At 43.0% G+C, this 25,118-nt stretch overlaps 1 protein-coding gene across 1 annotated transcript in view; it reads left to right on the plus strand.

The window, feature by feature from the left end:
• Positions 1–25,118, plus strand: part of CNTN6 (contactin 6) — a 131,054-nt gene that overhangs the window by 57,179 nt on the left and 48,757 nt on the right. The window contains exons 6-8 of the mRNA XM_058812706.1: positions 12,533–12,628; positions 20,735–20,938; positions 23,009–23,111. Coding sequence (XP_058668689.1) covers positions 12,533–12,628; positions 20,735–20,938; positions 23,009–23,111 — 403 coding nt within the window. The remainder of the gene's footprint in view (positions 1–12,532; positions 12,629–20,734; positions 20,939–23,008; positions 23,112–25,118) is intronic.

The following is a 25,118-nucleotide window of genomic DNA, read 5'->3' on the forward strand; positions in this document are numbered from 1 at the left end:
GCAATTAAACAAACCAGAATAAAAAAGGACTCCACAATGAAAAAGAATCAAATGCAAACCTCGTTCATAATTATTCAGGGCATAAACCCAGAAAATTTAGTATTAATTGAAAGCATCTTGGTGCTTAGGGATCTTAAATTAGATTCTCAGTCAAATTATTCCACCCTTGATGATAAAAGTCATGATGTTTGCAGCTTTCTCAGACCTGAAATTCTGAGAAACAAGGGCAACAATCTAATTTCATGCCTAGAATTGGTCACTTTGCCCTGAACCTCACAGAAGGGCACACAATGGAGCAATTAGTATTTTAAAGTTCCCCACAATGTTACAGACCAAAGAGGGATTTCTCCTTGGAGTTTTTGAGCTCCAACCAAATTCTCCTGGTTTTCAAAGTGGTACTCAAGGGCTTTGCTTGGTGCTTATTCTCAGCAGCATTTTCCTGACACTGCCACCCTCCCTGCTCTTGGCCAGGGATGATGTGCTCACAGCAGTGTGGCTGAGTGACAGTGCTGGGAGCACTTGGAAGGAAATCTGCAGCTCCCAAGAGCTTCCACGTGCTTTTTGTCAGAGACAGAAGACACAGTTTTGCTGAAATAACAAATTAGAAGCAATAATTCCTCCTGGACTGAGGTTTTGCCATCCCGAAACACAAAAATAACAGCCCACCATTAGCATTTCACCATTTCAGGGAGGAATATGTTAAACCAAATCAAACCCATTTAGTGTTTGCTGGATGGTGACAGGCTGAGCTTTAGCAGAGCCCTGTTGGACGGGCTGGCTGGGAGATGCTCAGCCAGCATAAAAGCCCACTTTTCATCTGATTACTTCATCGTGTTATTTACCTCTGAGTGCACACAAATTACAGAAACATCACAAAGCAATCCAGCAGCCTCAGGATGTCATAACCCTTTTCACTGGCAGTGTATGCTTTGAAACAGAAAATGGAAAAATCAATAGGCTTGGATCAGATAGGCTGAATTTGCAAAGTCTGGACATGCATGAATTTAAGGCTAAATGGCACCTACACTTCTGGCTGGGTTGTGTTGTGGTGCTGTGTGTGTCCAGAAATCCCTCTGTAACAATTGTATTTGATTAAAAGGTGTGCTAGCCGTTGTAACTACCACCTGGATAAAGCTCTCTGGGTCTTTAAGCTGATTGTTAATTCATCAGAGCACACGAGGGCTGGAATGCTGATCAGGCTCCCTGGCAGATGATTGCAGGAATGAACTCTGGCAGTGCCTTTCTTTTTCTAAAGGAGGCATAAACTGCTCAGTTCAGCACTCAACAGGCACTCAGGGATGACCAGCTCTTCCAGCAGGAAGCAGGAAGAGCTTAGTTTGCCAGTGCCAGGAAAAGTTCATCATCAAAAATGCATCCCCAAAAGTTTGACTTGGCTTTCTAAATTCCCTTTTCCCCTTTAGGGACATGTCAGATAAAGCCATAGAATTGCCTCTATCTACAGGGAATCATGGAATGGCCTGGTTGGAAGGGACATTAATGATCATCCAGTTCCACCCTCTGCCACTTTTCACTACCCCAGATTGCTCAAAGCCCTCTCCAGCCTGGCCTTGGACACTTCCAGGGATGGGGCAGCCCCAGCTTATCTGTGCCCTGTGCCAGGGCCTCAGCACCCTCACAGGGAGGAATTTCTTCCCAATATCTCACCTAACCCTGCCCTCTGGCAGTTTGGAAGCTATTTCCCCTTGTGTTGCCCTTCCAGGACCTTTCCAAAGTCTCTGTCCATCTGTCTTGTAGCTCCCTGCAGGCACTGGAAGGCCACCATGAGGTCACCCAGGCTGAACAATCCCAATTCTCTCAGTCTCCCATTCCAGCACAACTCTCCACCCTACACATGCTGAGTAATGACCCTACCTCTCTGTTTTAAAAAGGTGCCTTTCTATATAATCCTAGAATGATTTGGGAGGGACCTTAGAGTTCATCTCATTCCAACCCCACTTCCTCTGATGCAGAAACACATCTGAACTGCAGACGTGGAGAATCACCCACAAAATTCTCCTTTGCACGCTCTGCACAGCCCTCCTGGTGATCCTGGTAACACCTCCCAGCCTTCCCTTCAGCAGGTGAGGAACAAATGCAACCTGCAGCGGGAACATTTGCTGTGGATCGATGCTGTGTGGAGGATGGAAGTGCTGCTGTCACCTCTTCCATATGTCACTAAAAAGCCTCACAGCTCAAAATTGCCTTTTGGACTTTTAAGCACAGGTAGAATCCAATATCACTGCAGCAGCAGCAGCAGCCACCCTCCCTGGTGTGGGGAGCTGAGGGCCAGGTTCTGAGCAGAATGAGTTACAGAAAACAAACCGTGTATTTTATCAGAATTCTGCTTGGAGTGGAAAGAAAGAGAACTTTCATTTATCACTTGTGATTGTTATGGACACTCTGTGCCAATGCTCCGGCTCTCTCTGCAGCAGTTCCCGTGGCAGGAGACCACACCAAGGTCTTTGCTTAATGGATGCTCTCCATGGAACAGACCCAGCAGCCTCAGGCTTGTTTTCTTTTTTTGCCCCTTTACTTCACAGAGTTTCTTCAGAAAATCAGGAAAAACCTGGTGAGAACCACTCTTGTAAGGAATATGACATTTCCAGGAGTAACAGCCCCAGCTCTCCCAGCTCTCTTCACAGGAGAAGTGCTCCAGCCCTCTGATCAACCTGGTGGCCTCCTCTGGGCTGGTTCCAACAGGGAGAGCTCTCCAAGGAGTCACTGTCCTGCTCTACCCACCCCAAAGTGGGGCACTGGGCATCCTTCAGGGCCTCTTTGAGCAGAACACATACAGGGATCCCTCTGAAGTGATGCAATTTAATCACCCCAAGACCAAAACCACTGCAAGACCTCACCATGCTCAGCTCATCTCCCCTCTGAGCTTCCCAGTGTTTGTTTCTTTGCAGAATTGTGTGCACACAAACCCCCTCACAAGCTCCAGGAAAAGCAAGAACCACCACTCAGCAGAGATGAAGCAGGAAGCCTGGAAGGGTTTCACCTGCCTGCTGACAGGACAAGGCAGGGTGATAATAGAACTTCTATTTTAAAACTCTGGTATCGCAAGAATGGGAATATGCAAATCTCCTGACATTCCTGAAGACACAGAGAACAGCCTGGAATCTTAAAACCAGAAGATATGGGTGTGTCTCCACAAGGAAGGGGGTTTGCTTTCTCCATCATTTCCTCTTTTAGTCTCTTCTGCATTCCCAGAGCCCATGTGGTGTCCATTGACACCAAGTGTCCTGTTTATTTTAAGTTGTAACAGAGCAGGCACACCAGAAATTCCACTTTTCTGCCCCTCCCATGGTTTAAACACCTCTCTCAGAGTACTTAACCACTGTGTTCAAGGCTCTGCTCTATCAGCACTTGGTTAAAGCTGCTTTATTCCAGGTTAGTTCCTTAGACTTTTATTATAAAAGGAGGTTTTTATCTGTGCAACAGAGATCTACATTGCAGAGAGGTTGTAAGGAGCATTACAGGCAGTGAACCAGGCAGATAAAGTAGCAATAGGGAACATAGAAGTATTTGAAGATTATCTTTCAGTTCTATATTACTTACTCTTCTTTAGGTCCTTTAAAAGTGTTTATCCTAAATCAACCCATTGCTACTTGTATTGGAAAAGCAATATATGTGATTGAGATATGGTGGGGAACAAAGCATCCACAGGTCCCAGAGCTGATAGATTCTGATTGATAAAATTTAATACCGGGGAAGGATAAAACCTGTCTATGTTCGCAGTCTAGATCTGCTATTTTATCTGTTCTCCTTTCATTACAGACAAGATGATGTAGATTCCAATACATTATTGAGTGAAATATCCATGATGTTCACATCAGTTTGTTAAATTTTTTGGTGTGACAAAAGAAGTTATGGTGGAGGTTTGCAAGGGAAAAAAAAACAAACCTACATTATTTGGAATAAATAATTGGCTTTTTTTTTGATAAAATAATGAAATTAATTGATCAATTCTTTTTGCTAAAATAATGAAATTAATTGATCAATTCTTTTTGCAGTGAAGGTTGGTCCTGTGTAAGGTTTTAAGGCAGCAGATAAATTGTCTATTCTGTAGCTGATACTGGGGAAGGAGAAACAGTGTGTAACATTTGGACTTTTCATGGAGTAAAGGAATGAGGTCAGAGGCATTGCTTTTCTCAACAGCAAAACCACATCTGGCACAGAGAGTGCACTGAGCTGTAAATATCCATTTCTAAATGCTACAGCAAGAACAAATATTGTAACCTACACCTGAAATCCCACTGACAGATTCACATCCAAAAATCCCCTACATCGATGGCTTGGGTAAATCTTGAAGTTCCCATTGGAAGGAATTCTTTGAGGGTTTGCAGCTGGAATGAGGGAGGTAAAGAAGGGGCTGGGGTAACTCAGGGTAGTTCTACAAGAAGTAATTCTGTGCTGGATCAAGATCTCCAAAGGGCTGGGCAGGAATTTGGGAAGGGCTGAAACAGGCACAGACATTGTGTGAGCAGTGCGCGAGAGCTCTTTCTTCCTTGCCACTTTTCCTCTCTTCCTTGCCACATTTCCTCTTTCTTGCCACTTTTCCTCTCTTTCTTGCCATTTTTATTGCATGTACAAGCCTTTATTATTATTTTGTTGGTAGAAGCATTATAGAATGAATTATTTGCCTTAAGAGGGACTGTATCCATCAGAACCCAGGGCAGGGATGCCAGAGGTGATTCCTGCAGAATCAGGGTACAGCTATGTGTCCCCAACAGCAAGGTCAAGGTCTGAGGGAAGGGAGAAGTTCCTAAACCATCTCCTCATAGTTAAAAGCAGGTTGTGGTGGGAGCAGTGGGAAATATGAGCGAGAGAGGGTTTGGATAAGAATGAACCCCCTGCCACAAGGACATTTGCCACAGCAGCCAGGGCTGTCTCCCCTGGAAGTCAGGAGAATCACTGTAGCTGTGGCAAGGAGAAATCCGACCCTTGAGGTTCAGCCCAGGGAGAGAAATCTGTCTTTAAGAGCTCTCCAATCTGGAGAAAACTCCTGCAGACGGTGAAGTGACTCTGGTGATGACAGGTGACAAATGAACTGTGCCGTGACAAGTGAGAAAACTGTTCAGGAATATGAAATATTGAAGAAATATTCCCTGTGTGCCCCTCCCTGGGAGAGGGGCAGCTCTTCAGCTGTGCCTCTGGCCTGCAGATGGGCTTTGGAGCAGGAGCCCCAAGGCTGTGTCAACACTTACTGCTCAGAGCAAGTCCTGTGCTCAGCTCAGAAGAGAAATTTAATATTTTATGCTGCTAACTCTGTAAAAGCAATGAAAAAAAATAACAAAGGCCAGATGTAGACCTGCTCTACAGCTTCCCAGCATATGTTTCTGTGCTCTGGGTTTGTTGGTGTATGAACAAAATCAAGCCAGCTCAGGGCTTTTCCCCCCTCTCACCTCACCCTCCCTTTTAATTTAATTGTGACCTTCCACTTTTTTCCTCTAGAGAAGCTTGATATTACTTTGTAAAGGGCATTTTCACTCTTTAATTGAATCAGACAATCAGACTGTGGCAGAAATTATTGTTCCCCACCTTGAAAATGAGTGCCTGGATTGGCCATTCAGATAATTTAAGCTGAATTGAGGACGCAGGGCCTGTGTTCATCCTGAAGTGTAAATTACAGATCCTTGCCCTTGGAAGCTCCAAAGTAATTTAACTAAATAAGGAAGCACTGATGAAGGTCTTGGATGATTACACAGCTAAGGACAGGACCAGTGATTGTGGTTTTCCCTCATTTTTGACAAGCAGCTCCATCAGGGAGTTTTGGGGACAGGGCAGCTTTTCCTTTATCCACTATGGGGTGCAGTGCTCCCCTAAGGTGGAAATGAGAACAAAATGGGAATTCCAGTGGATTTTTAACCTGTCCTGGGGAAAGGAGACACTCAGGCATTGCCTAGGCTGCTCCTGGCTGATTCAGCTCCAAATCTTCCAGACCTGAAGTGTTAAAGGCTCACAAGTGCTTCAGATGGAGCAGGGGAACTCAGCAGGTGTTGAGGAGAAAATCCAAGTATTTAAAAGGCAGGAAATGGGAAATACTAAGCAGCTTTCAGACACCTTAATTAGAGATAACACCACTCTTAATCTCAGAATTGAATTCATAGAAAATCAATTAGAACATTTAAAAAATTGAGATTAGATGCTAACGGGGAAAGATTAATGTATTGACAGTATTACCAAGACAAAGGAACTGTCAGAGGGTTTGTTCAGCAAGTTTAGTGCAGTTGGGAAAGCTGAAAAAGAGAGTGTACTTTGCAGTGGAAGTTGGAGGGAAGGAGATTAGCCATTCCTTTGGGAGATATTTGGAGAAAGAAGGAAATTTCCATAATTTCCATACTACACACCCTGTAGTATCCAGGCTGCAAGAGATTGGTGCTCATCTCCTACAAGGCAATTCAGTACAAAAATACTCAGGAGAAGCAAAGAACAGGGATTGGTGTCCAGGAGGGGTCTGGGATGGTCTGGATAGGCACAGCCTGTAGCTAAAAGAGCTTTAACCCCAAATTTTTTGGGACTTCCTTTATTTGAGAGAAGAGATAGCAGACCCAAAATCTGGAGGCATGGGGCCTTCTAGAATTTGAGATAAAGATTCAATAGGCTTCATTTTTGTCTATAGTTATAACAGACCTAAATTCTCAGATTCAGGCACCAAATTCATCCCCAAATGGGACCCCTAATTCATTACAGCCAGAGCAAAAGAAGGTAACTAATGATCAGCTGATAACACAGGTGCTGGAAATACTCCCAGCAAATCATAACCAGGAGCTTCCTTGGAAAAGTGCTGAGCTTTGTGCCCCATTTTCCTGTGAGGAAACTCCTGTTGTGCTGCCTCACTGCAGGAACACCTTTCCTATTGCAATATATCACAGGCTAGAGGAGACACAGAAGGAAAAAAAGGGGAACAGAAGTGATCTATCACAATTTGACACAGGCACATGGAAGTGTGAGGAATTGTATTGATTTGTCCTCAGGAGCGTGGCTAATTTGTAAGGAGCTCTTACTCCTCATGCCTTAACATTCATTGCACATTTCAATACCAAGTAATTACAGCCATTATATTTGGGATTATGTAATGACAAAACATTTATGAGGGTAAAAAAAAATTATCAAAAGTTCAAGAAAGCATGAAATCACTTTAATTCAGATGAACTGAGGTAATTGTGCAAGGTGATAAATTGGAGTTTCTCTAATTGTCTGTAACAATTTCATATATTAAAACACCCAAATTTCCTTGGTTTCCTTGGAGAAGTTCTGTGCTCCTTCTTAGGATGGACTGGTTTGGAATGGATGGATTTGGGTGGACTGTCCCTGAGCAGGTTCAGGAATTTCAAACACAATTGGGAGGTTGAAATAAATGAGTTGCTGCTTGTGATTTGCTTTTTGTTCCTATCCAACATATGTAAGAAGCAGTTCCTTAATCCCAGGGAAACTGACCTTTCACTCTTGTGTGGTTAAATTTGCTATTCCAATACCTGAAAGGCAGTTTTAAATTAAAAAAAAGCAAACAAAAAACCCAGATGTGTGGGTAATAGTGGGGAAATTAGAACAAATATATTAATGAGCAGTCAGCAACTGGATATTGCTTGGAGCACCCTGTTCTAGTGGAAGGTGTCCCTGCCCATGGCAAGGGGTGGAACAGGATGGGCTTTTAGTGCTTCCAACCCAAAGCACCCTTGGATTTATGATTATCTCTATTTTTAGGAGCTTTAAAACATTAAGGAAAAAATAACGTATGGCTGAACCTATTAATTAACCTATTAATTAATGAAATTGCTTCAGCAGGAAAGTTTTCTGTCCACCACTTCCATTTGTTGCTGTCTCCAGAGACCAGTTTTTCAGGCAAACACCTCCCCCAGCCTGGGTTTGCTTCTCTCAGTGGCAGATTTGTACAGCAAAGTGATGGTCACCTTCATCCAACACTGATATTCTTCTCAACCTCTGGTTTTATTCTGTTTGAAATCTACCTAGAAGACTTTCAGGCCATAAATCAGGATGAAGGCAGGTTGGAGCACCCTGGGATGGTGGAAGGTGTCTATGTCAGGGGTGGAATAGGATGGGCTTTAAGGTCCTTCCAACCCAAACCTTCTGTAATTCCGTGATGACATCCTTGACCCCAGAGGGTAAAGCTGGGTTACACCAGGTGAAAAATGCTCTGACCCATTTCTTCTCCCCACTCCTCCCGTCATTGCCAGTGAGGAGCTGACAGCCTCCTCCACCCCAAGAACTCCTGCTCCCATCAGGAAAGGCCCTTCCCTGACCCCACCCCACAAAATGCCATGTGTTCGGGGTGCTGAGAGCTCAGCCCTGCAGGAGACGAGGCCGTGCCACACGCAGCTGAGTCCCTACATCATCCCCACTCCTCCCTGGGAAGGATCACTCGTGCATCTGAGCATTTCGCTTGGCCCCCACGACCTCATTATCACATCCAACTGATTAATCCTGCTCCACCAAGAGCACTCTGCCAACATGCACAGATCCAGGGGAAAAAAAAAGTGTTTTTTTTGTTAAAACTTGCGGCTGAGAGAGCAATGGAGTGTGAGGGAACTCGTTGTTCTTCGAGTGAGATAAATACAGACAAAGAATGAAAGGAATTATGTAGGAACTAGGTGATAATTTATTTATGGATCTCTGCAGAAACACTGAAGTTAGCAAATATACCATCTGTTAAATAGTCATCTTATTCCTAAGTGCATATTAGCAATCTAAATGTGTGCCAAACACCTGATCTTAGCCTTCTTAGTTGATACTCTTTTTGACAAGCAACATTCTGCTTTATTAGGTTATGTCATGTTACGTTATAGAGCTGTGCTAGGGAACAGGAGCTGGAAGAGCAGAGTGCTTGTGCTCTCCTGGTGTAAATGAACACCCAGGGCAAGGAGAAGGGCTTTTGACAGCAGCCAGAATTTCTGAACAAGAACAAAGTAGAATATCTGCATTTGTATCCTCAGGTAATTTTTTTTTTTTTTTTTTGCTATATATATACACTTATCACATTTCAAATTGCAATAAATCATCGAAAATGCAACCCCATAAGTTGGGAAATAGAAGGAGAAATATTTGTGCCCAAGACAAACATTATTTGAGGGTCCACCTCTTCCTTCTCTCATCCACCTGGACTGCAAAGCCAAAGTGGATTATTTTATAGCTCATTATTGAACCCATTTGAATGAGGTGTCACAATATTCCACGGGACATGCTGCCTGCCTGCAGGAAGAGTCCAATAAAGATGAAAACAGAAGCAACACAGACCCTACTAATGAATTCTCTTCATCTATTTTGCCTTGGTTTGCTCTTTCAGAGGTTTGGGGTTCTTTTGTTCTTCAATGATTCTTTATTACAGAAAAAGGCACTGAATAAATTCACTTTGTACGATTATCTATCAAAATCAGTCAAAGCAAAAGATCATTTCTGGTTTGGCCTGTGAAATTTTGGGGAGGTGAGGGTTTCTAAAGGATGCAGAATGATGGAGATCTCAGAGTTAAGCAGCGCAATGAATTCTTTAAAGAAAATGTCTTTTCCTAAAGGCCTTTAAAAATTGGGTTAAATAAGGACATTGCATATTTGTCCCTGTCATGGGTGAGATGAAGAGATTAAATGATGATTTATGTGCCTCCACAGCTGCTTTTTTATACCTATGATTAATAAGCATAAAGGGATGGAAATCTCCTTTCCCTCACTGGAAAATCCGAGTTGCTTTGTGTATCAAAGCTACAAACAGGCCATGAAAGAGCCCAAACTCCTGCCCACGGATTTTGATCCTCAAGGTTGAAAAGTGGAGATTGAAAAGGCACAGCCAACTTCATCCCCACATGGTTTCAACTGAAAGGGAGAGGGCTATTGGGAAAAATTGGGAAAAAATTGGGAAAAAAGTGGGAAAAAGTGGGAAAAATTGGGAAAAAATTGGGAAAAAAGTGGGAAAAAGTGGGAAAATTGGGAAAAAATTAGGAAAATGGGATATTTGGAAAAAAATTGTTCCTTGGGAGGGTGGGCAGGCCCTGGCACCGGGTGCCCAGAGAAATTCTGGCTGCCCTGGATCCCTGGCAGTGCCCAAGGCCAGGTTGGAAGGGATTTGGAGCAGCCTGGGATGGTGGAAAGTGTCTCAGGTGTGGGGCTGGATGAGCTTCAAGGTCCCTCCCAACCCAAACCATTCCATGATTCCATAGTAAAATCAAAAATAGTCCTGCTCCCTGCAAAACAGCAGATCCCTCAGAGATCTCATCCTCCTGCTTTTAATTATTCCAGTCAGGGACACTCGTCACGGTTTTAATGGAGAGACACGGACAGGTGACACAGCACCTAAAATGAGAGTAAAACTGATAACATGACATATTGTGTCATTAAACTAAAAATTGCTACTAGCAGCTCATTACTTTCCAAAATCTATTCCCATTTCAGAGTGAGGTATTACACAGTTAATTCTCAATTGTCAGGAAAACCTTTTCCTGCTGCTGCACTGTGCTTCCTTTATTTTTTCTCCCTCCTTTCTGGGATGTCTCATAACAACTGAAATTTTGTTCTCAGCAAAAAAATAAAAAATAGGGCTGATTTCCCACAGTGAAAAGGTTGGGAAGAATTACTTAGAGTGCACAGATTTTCCATACTGCCCCAGAGTTTTTGGGAGGGCGTTAACTCTGTTTTTAAGTAGAAATTGCAATTTGTTTTGTATTACCAGCTGAAGGAAAGAGATAGGACATGGAACTGCGACCAATTTTGTTGGTGGTGCCTGAATCCTAAAAGAATCTGAATTTTTGCACCTTTCTAATATTTTTAAAAAAATTTAATATAATAAATATGGAAATTTGAGGATCTTTTCCTCCCTTATCCCAGGGCACAAAGCCTCAGACCAGGCACCCCAAGCAAATCTTGACAGGAATTCCAGGGACCACTTTTCCACACACGTATTTGGTGCTGGCCTTTTTCTTCTCAGAAAACAATTGCCAGGAAAGAAAGAAAATGTGGTAAAATTTCTCAGATGGAATTTTCAAAATGAATAAATAAATCTACAAATTCAGAGACTGGACTCTAATGAAGCCAAACTCTAATTAGTCATATTACGCCCATCTACTATTTTGTTCTTTATTTAGAATTACAGGATGGAATACAACTAAATAAATTTTTTTTTTTCTATTTTTCTTGGCCTTTCTACCCATAATCCAAGGCAGAGCTGTGGCCAGCAGGCAATTAAAAGAACATCAGAGTTTAAAACCCTTTCCCCGTGTATTGACAGGGCCCATCTATTGTGCTATGACAGCACGAGGAGGTGCTACAGGTGCTTAATTCAATCCAGCTCCCTCTGAGCAGACAACGTCTTCATAGGAGACCAATATCCAGGAGATGAAGAGGAGGAAAAGAAAAATTAACTGTGTAAAGTTCAGCTAAGGGGGAGAAAATTGATATATTGACATAAATAGCTGAGGCCGTACAGGTAGTAATCGTTATTGCTCTGACCAACAAGGGCTGTTTCTCTCTATTGAACTCTGGCTCAGGTTGGTGTTCAGCTGATGAAAAATGGAACAATTGTTTGAAACAAGAATCTGCAGCAAGGTAAATAAAATGAGCTTAGGGCAGGCAGTTTACAGCTCTGTGGTATAAAGAGGTTTAAGGGGAAGCTGATATTTATTGTATTAAAGCATATTTTGAATGAGTTTCGAGCAATCATTTCCCAAATGGTTCTAAGAAAATGGGAAGGGTTCTCATTAGGATGAGAACTGGATCAAAAAGTAAATAATCTTTTCTTTTAAAAGCACAGCTATTGTGTCATGTTTTGTAATTGAATTAACAGGAACCAAACTGATAATTCTTCAACATCTCAGTGAAACATGAGGAAGCAGCAGATTGAAAAATAGACATTAAGAGCCATAAAAATCACCTGTGGGAGATGGGCACGGACAGGAGATTTCCCATTGGAAGTCCTCTCTTACTCCCCTCTAAAACCAGTGCTAAAGCTCAAGGCAATCAAAACATATCCAAGCACTGCAGCCAGTTTTGGCCAGCCCAGAATCTTAAAGAAAACAACATATTTTTATCATCATTTAAACCTACACTCTGTGGGAGTCCTGCTGATCTTTAATTATCACTTGTATATATAGAACACAGCTGTTCTCTATTTCTATGGAAAAGGAAACACAACAAAATGCATTTTTTTTCCAACTCATGTAGATTCAGTCTTGCAAGTTCCAAAAAAATGATGCTGGAAAAGCAGTGGAATAATAGACTGGCTTTGCAAATAGAAATTGTAAACACAAATTCCCAAAGTTGCAGAAGAAATGCTGCAGGAATAAATATTTTGTGAATGCCAAAGGACTCAGTAATGGTTGGACTGCAGGAGCTGGGAGGTCTTTTCCAACCTTAATGATCCTGTAATTCACGATATCAGGTTGGACAAGCTATTCTTGCATACAATTTCTCCACGAAATTAAATTCTGCTGTCCAATATGTGACTGGTTTCGAGTTAATTAATTGGGAGGCAGTTGGGAATAGCTCTGATGGACGATAACCAGGCCTTGTTTTCTCCTTCTCCCTCAAGACCTGGAAAACTTCGAGACGAGGCCGAGAAGCCCGGTGTCAGTGAGAGAGGGACAAGGAGTGGTCCTGCTCTGTGGAGCTCCCCCCCACCATGGAGGTACGATGGGCACAGCCTGGGCAGCCCCTGCTCTGCCTCAGAGGAGCCAATTCCCTGGGGGATCAGCACTGGAATTTGCTCCTGCATCAATTACCTGGGTTTACAACAAATCTGGATTTTGTTTCTTCAAAAGATGCTGGGTTCATGCTTTTTCAGGGCTCTCTTTTATTATTTTATTATTATTTCTATTATTATTTTGTATTATTTTAATTTTAATTTTATTATTTTATTGATAGTAATTATTTCTTATTATTTTATTATTTCATTATTATTCTATTCTATTTTTATTTTATTAATTTATTTATATTTATTCTTATGTATTATTTTTATTTATTTTTAAATTAATTTTTATTATTTTATTGATATTTATTATTTACTATTATTTTTATTATTATTTTATTTATATTATTTTAGGTTTATTATTTCATTATTTTTATTATTATTATTTTATTTTTTAATTTTTACTTTATTTATATTATTTAATTATTTTCATTATTTTATTATTATATCGGGGAGTAGTGATGCCTTAAGTAGCTGGAACACAGGCTAAATGGAGTTAAGAGGAATAAAGTGGATATTTATTGAAGTGCCTTCAAAGGCCACACCTTGGCAGCACCCGAGCCACAGTCGTGGCTCTGCCCAGATGGCTCCAAGATGGAAGCAAAAAAGGGATTGGTCACGACATCTCACATTTTTATAAGTTTTAGTCCATTTGCACACAGAAGCCAACTGTCCAATTAATAGCTTCAAATTATGAAGTTTCAACTTCCACTTTTCATGTTGCTCATGCTTTGGGTCTGAAGTTTGAGAAGATTGTCCTTGAGTCTCCAGCTGGAATGGGATTGTTTTGTCTTCACCACCCTGTGGAAAGATCCCAGTAACATTTAATATAAAGCTAAAAGCTGCACACCAAAACAGAACAGAAAAACCTAAAACTCAAGGTATAAATGTGACCTGTCATTCCTTGGGCACAGCAAGGACAGCATGAAGACTCTCTGCTGACATTCCTGGTTATCCCAGGGCCTTGGTCCTCATGGAATGGCAGAAAACCAGCCCTCAGCAATTCCTCCTACACCAAAACCACTCCAGGTCTGCATGGAAAGGCTCCGTTCCCCTTCAGTGCTGGCTGCTCAGTGCCCTCCTTTGAATCCTCATCAGACACACTGCATTTGTCATGAAGGTTTGGGTTCTGCTATTGAATCCCTGATGTTATCCCTTCCTGATAACCAGAGAATAATCTAGATTGGAAGGGGCTTCTGGAGAGGTGAGCTGCCTGGTTAAAGGAGGGCCTAGGTCAGGTCTCATAGGAGCTGTCAGTGCTTCAGATGGGGAATGAAAAGGAGTTTTCTGATGATTTATTTGGAGGTGCTCACCATAAGCCCCTGGAGATCTTCCTTTCTGGGTGGGGTAAATCTAGGTGAAAATTTTACTCAAATAAAGCAAATATGTATTAATAGAGGGGAAATATCAATGACATAGTTACCAAATTATCTTGTTCTGCCCTTAAAGAATGAGCAGCTCTGGGATGACTCCCCTCCTGCTTTTGGCAGCAGTGACCACGCATCACAGGAGCTGCAGTTTCCCATGTCCTGCTCCCAGCAACCCTCAATCCTTCTCAAAGAAACAGAGTTATGAGCCAAACTCCCAGGAGAAGGTGAATAGTGATGTGGAAAGAGGAGGCAGTATTTCAGAGAGGGAGAAAACCCCATCAATCACCAGCAGCCCCTCCAGTCCCAGGGAGAGGCAGTGTCAGCTCACTGGGTGTTTACAGCCATATGAAAGGAGGATATAATCAAGGAGATGAAGTGAAACAAGGTCCTTAAGGGCACAAGAGGCTTCAAAGAGTTCCTCAAATGCATCAGTGGGACAGGCAGAAAGACAACACATCCATCCTGCAGCCACTGAACTATCCATTTCCCTCCTGCTGCAGGGTAAAATTATGATTTGACAAATTGAAAGGAGGGGAGGAAAACATTCAGAACAAATAAATAGTTACCAGGTGAGCTCCCCCCAGATTAATTGAAGTGACAAAATGGTATCCACCAGCAAAGCCTTTCCCAGAGTGTTCCTGCAGCTGGGAGCTGCTGACCAGCCTGGAAAATCCATTCCCTGCAATAACAAGTCCCCAGAGAGCAGAGCCTGAGTCCTTTTGTCATCCCTAAACACTCTGCTCAGGATCCAGGATTATACACCATGGGGATGGAGTACGTGGTGTGAGCCACGACAAGGCAGAGACTATTTCAAGATGCTTGGGAAGTCATTTTTGTTGAAAAGGATTGTATATTTAGGGTTTTTTAATTGCAACCCTTGCCTCCACCTCACAATACCTACAGGAGGAAGGATTACAAACTGTGCTCCCAGCTCACATTACAAGAGCTGTGTGCAGCACTTTAAATGTGTCAGGAATTAGAGAGATGTCAAGGAATTTGGAAGATAAGCCCTAGCAGCAGGGAAAGAGTTGCCTTTCCTGTGATGTAATGACTTGAAGGAAGACAGGAACCCTCTGTACAGCAGTTGTTTGAAGCAGCTGCTATTAATATAGGAAATGTGAAATAGGAAGCACTGGGTAAAACCTCCTGCCAACCTCTAAAAGCCAGGATAACAATAGAAGAAGAGGAATAGAAATAACAGAATGGAAAACAAGGAGGGTTCATTAATTCAATTCCTCCCATATAACATCAAGAAGATGGAATGAGAGCTGCAGAAGTGTTTCTACCACCCATGGTCTCTAGGGAAGTGTCTCACTTCTCTTTCTCACATTGCCAAGTTTGTCTGGTCCTGCACCACAGCACTGGAGTCAAACCTCCTGCTGACAGGAAAACTCTGCAGAGCTCATCAGGACACCCAGCTGCTTATCAGACACCTAAAGTGTTGGTCCAGGGTCAAAAATATGTAAAATATTTAAAGCTCAATTGGAATTTAACTTCATTTTCTGATAGAGGTGACAAGGAAAGATGTGCTGCTTCTTTTTTGTGTGCTGGTTTCTTAGCTGAGAGCACTGCTAACCTATTTTTGTACAAGAAAAATGAGCGATTCATTTAAATAGAGGACAAAAATATATTAGTCAGCTAGAAACCAAAAACAAACAAACAAACCTCACCAAGCAAACAAATGTACAAAAAGGCTGCTCCAGCAGCTTTCACATCAGCTTTAAAGCATCTCAACACAACAAAAAGAGAATTCTATATTGCTGTGAACTAATATTAGGACTTTCAGGATTGATCAAACACAAGCATGAAATAAAAAAATACCCACCCAAGTTTACACTTTAGATCAATTAGGACATTAAAAATTACAGTTAACAAAAAAAAAAAAAAAAAAAAAAATCACAGCCTGTAATTAGTTTTTAAAGCAAGAGCAGGGCTGCCCCAGGTTACCTGACCCAGCCCAACCCCTTTATTCTTTATTCCCTCAGCCTGCCCCTCCTCACTAATTTATGTCTCTGGTTATTTATGAGGCTCATTTCCACACCTTGCACAGTTCAGCTCTGCCATCCCTCTGCTTGTTAGTGAGGCTCAGCAGGGCAGGGGGGACCAGGTGAGCTGGATTTCTCCCTCAACCTCATCCCAGCTCTGCTTTAAGTTCTTTAAGTTCTTTTCCCTTGTGTAATCAACATATAGCAGTATTTTACTATATTGTAATATAGTAATATTTTACTATATTGTAATATAGTAATATTTTACTGGTGAAAAAAAAAAGTGGTTTCTAGAGATCTCTGAGATAGGGAAAGGCATGGAGGGAGGAAGCTGGAAGAAGCTTTAATTTCTGCAGCTACACACGAGCTTGACCTGCCTGTGCTTCAGAAGCTGCTGCCTAAATGGTAATACTTGACACAAGGCTATGGGGTGGACTGTTGTTCATTTATTTCCTCAGAAGTGAAGCGTGATCTAAAGGCTGTTTCCTCCGAGCTGGCTCCCTGCAGAGCTTTAAGGAAGTTGCTAATCTTGTTAGGAGCAGCAGGATCACTCTGCATTTGCATTTATTGGTGTGCAAGAGCTGCCAGGGCTGGGAGGGGATGGAGGCTCTGGGCTTTCCTGAGTGCTGACATGGCTGTAGGGAGGATAAATAAACCCCATAACGCTCCTAAGGATGCAGGAGCGCCCTGTGGACCTGCCTGGGGGGATAAAAATCCCTAATTCTCAGCCTGCAGAAGGCTGGGGAAGGAGGTGAAACGTGAAACTGGGTGTGTGCAGAGGATGGGAGGAGATGAGCTGAGAAAGGGCCTTTGATTTCTGCATTTCCTATTAAATGCTGCTCTTGATAAAGTACAGGATCTGAAAGGGAGGGTTTGAAGTGTCTCTCCCTCTACAGAACCCAGCCATGGGCTGGGAGTCCCTTTCTCTCTGCTCCTGTGAATCTTTAATCTCCCTCCCTGAGGCCAGCCTGGACCAGCAGCACTGATTTGGGTTTGCTTGGGCTGAGGGAAGCGCTGGAATGTTCAATCCCCTCAGATCTGTCCATCAGGAATGATCATCAGCTCATTCCCAGCCAAGCTCTGCAGGAAAACTCTCAGGGCTGACAGAGGTGGGAGATGCTCTCCAGCCCGGCCAAGCTCAGGAATTGCCCACCTGGAGGAGAAGGTGGATTAACCAGATTCTGGGGTCTCTGGGGTGAGAAGGGACACTGACACCACAAACTAAAAAAAACTCCAAACAAGCACACCCTAATGTTGCAGCACTATAAAATAACTCCTGCTCTGCCGTAAAAGTGAGAGCAAAGCACCTTTTCTCCATTTTTTGGCTCACACAGTGGATCTGCTCATCTAGTTTACTCCAAGTGACCCAAAATGAAAGATTTTATAACACAGCTCTGGATTTTTTTACTCTATTACCTGTTGCTGTAGTAACTTTCCGAGAAAAGATCCTGAGTAAGGGAGTAGGTTGTTGGTATTATGCCTTTAAAGCACGAAAAAAAAAAAGTTCAATCTCCAAAGTTTGGCTCCTTCCTCTTGAGATTTCATCCAACTCCCACTGAAGTCAATTAAAATTAGGGTTTCTACAGAGTTTAGTGGAGCTGAATTAGGCTCTAGGCAAGGATGGCCTGCAGATGGGTGAGGATGAACCTGCAGCTAGGAGAGGGGGAGTGTTTCTATCCCTCATACTGGGGGAAAAAGGATTTAAATATGACTAATAGGGGCTTGTGCTTGTTCCCATTAATGGGAAAATTCATCAATAGCCCCTGAAGCAATGGTGGGGAGCAGGCAGGGAGAATCTTCAGAAAATGAAGTCAGCTGGAGCCCCCTGAGAACAGAAATCAGGACAGAAAAGGTCTGGTTCTCTTTTATTGATTAATTAATTCACAGATTGACCTCCTGAAGAATGTCTGTGTTGCACAAAGTTGGCATTAATAGAGTTTTATTTTGTTCCATCTTGCACAGAGAATTCAGCTGCATCACCTGCTCCCATGGCTGGTTTTGGTTCCATACCACAAAATATTTTAAAGCTCCTTCCTGAGAATCCTTTTGGAGTCTTGGCAGGTTCAGGGATGTCCTTGGAGGGGGTCAGGGCTTTCTTCACTCTGTAATTGCCACCACCAGAATCTGGCAGAGAAATTCCAAACTGCTTTTCCCTATTACTCATTCTTAAAATTATTCCCAGATTCTCTTGTTTAAGCCATCCTGACATGGAAATCTGGGCATCCAAAGGTCAGGTCCAAGCACCCAGAGTGGTTTTATTTTCCAGAGGTGCTTTAGTGCAGGTCTGAGTAAGGAGGAAGGCAAGAATTCCATTTGGCAGGAAAACACATTGGGGTACCAGCCCTCAGTGCTTTGGGAAATCTGGGGAGAGGGCAGATCCAAGGGATTTCTTCCACAGAAATGTGGACAACATTTAATTTAACACAGCTTAAAATATTTACCTGCAAATCTTCAGCGTTTTCTGTACAGTCCCCGTCTTGCAGCTTAGAGACCTTCAAAAAAAAATGAGTTGAAATCAGAATTTTGCACACTTTGGTCTGCTTGCCCAGACAGTCTGCAGTCAGCAAAAACCTGTTCCTGAGACAGGGAAACAGTCTGTGTGTCTCTGCAAGACAGATCATGTCATGGCTGCATCCTCATTTCTGATCCTGCAGGAAACCCCCCCCATCTCCAGTTTTCCTTCAATAAATAGATGTTTTTAAGGCCCCTCAAAGTCCAAGGGCAGGTAAACATGCAAAAGTGGGGCTCTGATCTTGTGGGTGAGCACATGGACCTGCACACACTGAGGATGAATTGCTGCATCTCCCAGGTTTACTGCAGAGCACGGCAAAGTTTCGCATTATCTGCAGGAAAAGGGAGCCCGTTGCAGGATTTAGCCAAGTATAGAAAGTGTCATTGATTGCTCCCTGGAGATGCATCATTTCTAATGAGAGTCCTAAAATGCTGGAAGCTGATAACATAAAACTCCACAAAACTACTGGAGTTTGCAGACTTATTACCATACTGCTCCCAAGCTGGAGCTGAGGGGGGGGAAGCAACATAAATAATCTTTTTGGAATGGGGTTGTTGATGGGGGAAATGTGTAAAAATGAAGCTGTTGGCAGAACACTGTTAGCTTATGAATTATGCATTTAATTAAGAGGAGCTAAACTGGTAGATTTGGAAAGTTGTGATTTACTGTGGCTTGTAAAAGGCAGGGTTTGAGTCCTGCTCCTGCTGCTGGGTGCAGAGCAGCTGCACAGAGGGGCTGGCAGGACACCCTGGGTCACCCCACACTGGGGGACCAGCTCTGAACCTGATCCTCAGTGCCCAAAAATCTTTCCCAAAACAGGGAATGGTAAACTCACAAGGATACCTGCTTCTCCAGGGTGGGCTAGTCAAATTAACCAGTTTTAAGTTTCCTGGTCTTATAGATGTACATTATAAAGATTTGCATTGTGGAGCACCATGTGGGAAACGGGGGCAGAAAAGGGGCAGGAAGTGAGAATGGGGCAAGAAGTATGGAAGATAAGGGGATGTTCGCTATCAAATGTACCATAGGATCAAATTTAAAGTTGTCTCCAAAATACTTTTGTGCAGCTCAGCTCATCCCTCCCATGAAAATCTAGTGTTCCAGCTCCTTGTAACCAGTTTAATTTTTCCTTATTGAGAGTGAAGAAAGGAGCTGTAGCACCAAGCATCAATTTGCCCTCTGGATTTTCAGAGGGAAAGCGCCATAAACAGAAATTATTCACTAAAGCAGGTTTCCCACATCATTGCAGCACCACCATTCCTGCTTAGGAGCAGGCAAGGCAGGGAAATGAGAAGTAGCAGAGGACAGAAACTGCTGTGACCTCCTGAAGCGGCTTGAAATGAGCTGAAAACTCGAGCAATGCTTACCTGGCTATTGTAAAATTCAGGGTCACCAACAAAGGAAGGAATGATGAGGAGACTCCATCTTATCAGAAGGCTGATTTATTATACTGTATTATTATTATTTATATACTATATATATATATATATATATATATATATATACACCATAATATAGTATAATATAATATAGTATATAAATAGATATACTTTAATATAGTATAATAGATATTATACTATATATTATATAGTATAATATATAGTATATGAAGATATGCTTTTAGATTCTATATATTATTTATTTTTATTTTTATTATTAAGTTATTATTTATTATATATTTAAATACCATATATTATTTATTATATAAATAATAATAATAGTAGTAGTAGTACTATTTATTGGGCTATATTATATTAAAGAATACTATACTAAAGAATACAGGAAGGATACTTGTAGAAGGCTAAAAAGATAATAATGAAAACTTGTGACTCTTTCCACAGTCCTGACACAGTTTGGCCTTGATTGGCCATTGAGTCAAAACAACTCACAGCAGAATCCAATGGAACAATCACCTGTGGGTGAACAATCTCCAAACACATTGCACACGTGAGCACAACACAGGAGAAGAAAATGAGATAAGCATTGTTTTCCTTTTCTCTGAGGCCTCTCTCTGCCTTTCAGCTTCCCAGGAGAAAACCCCTGGGTGAAGGGATCACGTTCAGGGATTGTGGATGCCACTCCTGGCCTGTGCTAGTTTGTGCCTCCCCAGTGGTTTTCTCTTATTCTCCCCACCAGTTCTGCTGGGAGGGATGTGTGATGCATGTCTGGTGTTTTCCAGCCTTGTCCTACACGTGGATCTTCAACAACACCACCCTGGATCTTGGGGCAGACAGGCGGCGCTTCGTTTCCCAGGCCACAGGAAACCTGTACCTGGCCAAGGTGGAGCCCTGGGACGTTGGCAATTACACCTGTGCCGTGAGCAGTGCTGAGGCTCAGCGCCAGGTGTGGGGAACCCCCACTGCCCTCAGCCTCAGGGGCGATGGTGAGTGCGCAGAGGGGCTGGGCTGCCTCAAAACCCCAACTGATCCTGCCCCAGATGGGGGGAAATTCACCCACATAGAGGGAAAACTGCCCCTGTGAAGGTTCTGCAGCAGGACATGGCCCCACGGTGATGATGCCTTTTTGGGATTACCTAAAACAGAGGCCAGACTGAATTAAGGCAATAAAAAGCTGTTTTATTTATTGAAACTGTTCTATTTATTGGAGGGCTTCAGGTACATTTAGGGCAGACAAAGCCCCCCAGGGGCTACACCGAAAAATGGATGATAGATCATTGGTTTTCACACTTTTATCAGTTTGCTCCATTTGCATATTGGGGGTGAATCTCCCAATCCCAGCTTCAGGTAATGAAGTCATTGACCCCAAGTTTGCTCCCCCAACTCACTTTTGTTCCCATCTCTGGGCCTGAGGCAGTGAGGTGCCCTTGCTTGCCAGGCCTGCAGAGGAATTGTTGTGTCTGCCCCAAAAGGGAAAGCAGCAGCTCCCACTGAGTGTGGGGTTTGGAGTTACACACTAAAGAATTACAGAATTACAAATAGATGGAAAATAGAAAAGCTGAAATCCTGAGGCATCAGTGACATTTGAGCTATCAGGAATGAGGAGATGAACAAGCAAAGAAAGTTCTCAATGTCCCTGAAAAACAAGAGAATGTCACGTGGCACGTTTATATTTCCCACCTTGTGCCCGCGTGGAGGTTTAAATCCAACAAATCTTTCTAAATTTGTCATCTAAGTATAGCTCAAATATCAAATCCAGACAGCTGCCTCGAGTTGCTGAGGTGAGAAACTCCCCTGCACACGTACCAACGCCTTCCTGGCAACATTTGTAATTAAATGTTCATGGGGAGAAATACAGACCTGGAAATCTGTACACGAAGTTTGTTTTGGGAGTTTGCCCACCTAAGTTTCAATATACTCGTGCTGTTTGCAAAGCAGTGGCGACAATCAGTGACAAAAGTCTGTGCAGAGTTGGATTTGGAGGATAAACAAAACTCAGCTGTGCATTATGGAATAATAAATAAATAAGTAAAGCATGGAATAATGCTGTCACTGCGAGGCTCTGCTGTTCAGTAACATCAGCAGATCACACAAAGCAAAGCTGCACTTCCTCAGCTCCAAAGTTAATAATTTGGCACAAACTCTGATTGCAGATGCTTAAGATCTTTTCTGATTCTTTTTTCCTTTTCATCACTATTCCTTTTCTCAGACTCCTCTATCAGCCCCTTTCTCCTCTCCCATTCTCTCTGCTGGCCTCTGGATTGACTCCAATGCTGGCAGCCTCTGAGGCAGCAGTGGAAGTTGAATGTACAATATTATGCAGATGCCTGTTAAATATAAAACAAGAATTGGTTCATTTCCTGTGTGGGATCTGGGCAAAGACACTGCAGGAAAATACCTGATTTATGTTCATCCCTGCAGCTGGAATGAGTTTCACTGTGAGACACATAAAAGATACTGCAGAAGTTCAGCTAAAAGTTTAGTTTCCTAAATCCATCCCAAACCTGCTGCAAAATTAAATGCCCTAAATTAATACTGGATTATCTGTGATTTATCAGATGTTCAGCCAGATTTTCAAATATGGTAATTCCATCTAATTACATCAGCTTTCCTGAAGTCTGCAACTCACATTTGGATGTTTTAAGATATTTTAAGAGTTTTGCAAGTAGTTTGCACATGGGATTTTCTAATTTTCTTGCACGTAGGATCACCGCAATGTCCTGAGCGTGACTAGCGGCAAAACTGTTGCTTGATAAGAGGTGTGAACCCAAAATTATCTCAAAAACCTTGATGCTCAGCAGACTTGGAATGTAAAACTTGGATAAAGTCACACTCTTCAACTCCTAAATGCAGGGAAGAGATTTCTCTCCTAAATGGAGAGATTTCACAGAGTTTTCAGCAGAGGGCTGAACCCCACCCAGGAGGTTAAACCTGCTCCATCACGGGTGGAACATGAGGCTCTGAAGGGATTCATGGCACCCTCCCTCTCACCCTGAAGCTGCATTGCATGAGAAGGTCTGGGCTCAGCTGGAGTGAGCTGTTTTGATGTTCCACAGGTGTGATGGGGGAGTACGAGCCAAAGATTGAGGTGCGTTTTCCAGAAACGACCTACGCCGCCAAGGGCTCCTCTGCCAGGCTGGAGTGCTTTGCCCTGGGAAAGTAAGAGCTTTGTTTTTGTTCAGTCTGGGGTTTAACGCTGCTCCTGTCACGTTGGAATTATTCTGGTCAGAATGGGATTTGGGAATCTTGTGGGTTTTTAACCTTGCTTTGGTTGTGCCGTGTGTTCCCAAGGAAATGAGAGCGAGCACTGTGCTATGACTGAGGCTCATGTGGGTACAGGGGGAGGGAAAGTGGGAAGAGGAGGGGAAAACTGGAACAAAAATTTTCTTTCCTGAGAGTAGTTTTGACTCTGAGGTGAGACCTGACTCCAGGTGACAGCACTCAGTGTACCCTGATAGATATCACAATAGGAATGGTTTTTGTGCTTGTGTGGCATCATGGAATCACAGACTGCTTTGGGTTGGAAGGGACCTTAAAGTTTATCCAATTCATCAAATTTCAACCCCCTGCCCTCAGCAAGAACATCTTCCATTATCCCAGGTTGCTCCAAGCCCTGTCCAGCCTGGCCTTGGGCACTGTCAGGGATGCAGGGGCAGCCACAGCTGCTCTGGGCACCTGTGCCAGGGCTGCCCACCCTCACAGCCAAGAATTCCTTCCCAATATCCCATATAAACCTGTCCTTCTTCAATTTAAACCCATTCTCCCCTGTCCCATCCCTCCATCCCCTGTCAATTGTCTCTCTCCAGCTTTCCTTCACTCCCTTCAGGCCCTGCAGGCCCACCCTGAGCTCACCCAAAGCTTCTCCTGTGCAGGTGAGCAATGCCAGCTGTGCCAGCCTTTCCTCCCAGCAGAGCTGCTCCATCCCTGGCATCATTCTGGAGCCTCCTCTGGGCTCTCTCATTGCTAAAAATCAAACGTGGGCAATCAGGTTCTATTTGAGGAGTATGAGGGACGGATCTCCTGACCCTCCTGTCTCCAAAGCAATGCTGAGGAGCCCTGGGAAGACCCAGCAGCAGCCCTTCCTTCCAAAAATCCATTTTCCTGCATTTTTCTGTGTTTTCTTGCACTGCTGTGCCTGTTCCCAGCTGCTCTGGTGGCTCAGGCAGCTGCTCTGCATTCAGGGAGCAGCTGGGGGACTGAATCACTGTAACCAGCCCACAAACCCCAGTCTTTCCACTGAGCATCGTTGGAAAAGCCCAAATAACCCTGAGATTGTTGACCTCTATTTAGTTTAAGTTCACTTTGACAATCCATTTTAAGGCTGTAAGCTTTTAAAGTGTTTAGAGCTTTCCCAGAGGTTAAAAGCCTGACTTGCAGACAGCACAAATTAATCAAATGTTCCTCTGGAACCCAGGCTGGCAAGTAGAAAAATAAAGCAAATAAAAAGTTAATAAGATTGAAATGGCCTTGCCTTTCATATGAGATTTCTACACAAACTAATACTAGAGATAATTTTTATTAAAGGTACATGCACTTTTTTTGGCTCAAAAGCAGTAGCAGACTTTAGCACACTTAGACTAAAGCTGATTTTCTTTCCCAAATTCTGTCAAGCTACTTCTCTTTAAATACCTCCTTAATTGTGTGTTAGTCCATGCAGGCTCTACCTTTCAAGTTGTCATTTCTTATTTCCATCTGTTGCATGGAAAGCATTGAACAATGCTGGAGAAAAAGCCAGGAAATGAGATGTACAAAGCACTGACATCTTAGTGAAGGGGTAAAGATGGGTCATGTTAATGTGATGAACAGATTTTGCCATTTTAAGAACATCTTAAGGAGAAAAAAGGGGACTAAGAGGACATATGGATAATGAGATCCCTCAGGGAGACCCTTCTATGCAGCGCTTAGGAATGCCTGAGAGGGTTAATGCAGCTTTAATGTAGATTTTCTTCTTCATGTGCAGCTGAAAGCAGTGCTGCCAGACCTCCCTGGAGTTATCCTGCCTAAATGCCAGGGATCCATGGCCAAAATCCACTTTCCACACACTCTGGTGTCACAGTGCTGATGCGCACCCTGTGTTGGAGATGCTGCCTGGGAGCAGAGGCTCCTGGGTGCTGATACTGGAAATTTCTCACTATTTCTCCTCTTAAATTTTATTTTTAGGAGTTC

This window comes from Ammospiza caudacuta, chromosome 12 (genome assembly GCF_027887145.1).
Source record: "Ammospiza caudacuta isolate bAmmCau1 chromosome 12, bAmmCau1.pri, whole genome shotgun sequence".
NCBI classification, from domain to species: domain Eukaryota; kingdom Metazoa; phylum Chordata; class Aves; order Passeriformes; family Passerellidae; genus Ammospiza; species Ammospiza caudacuta.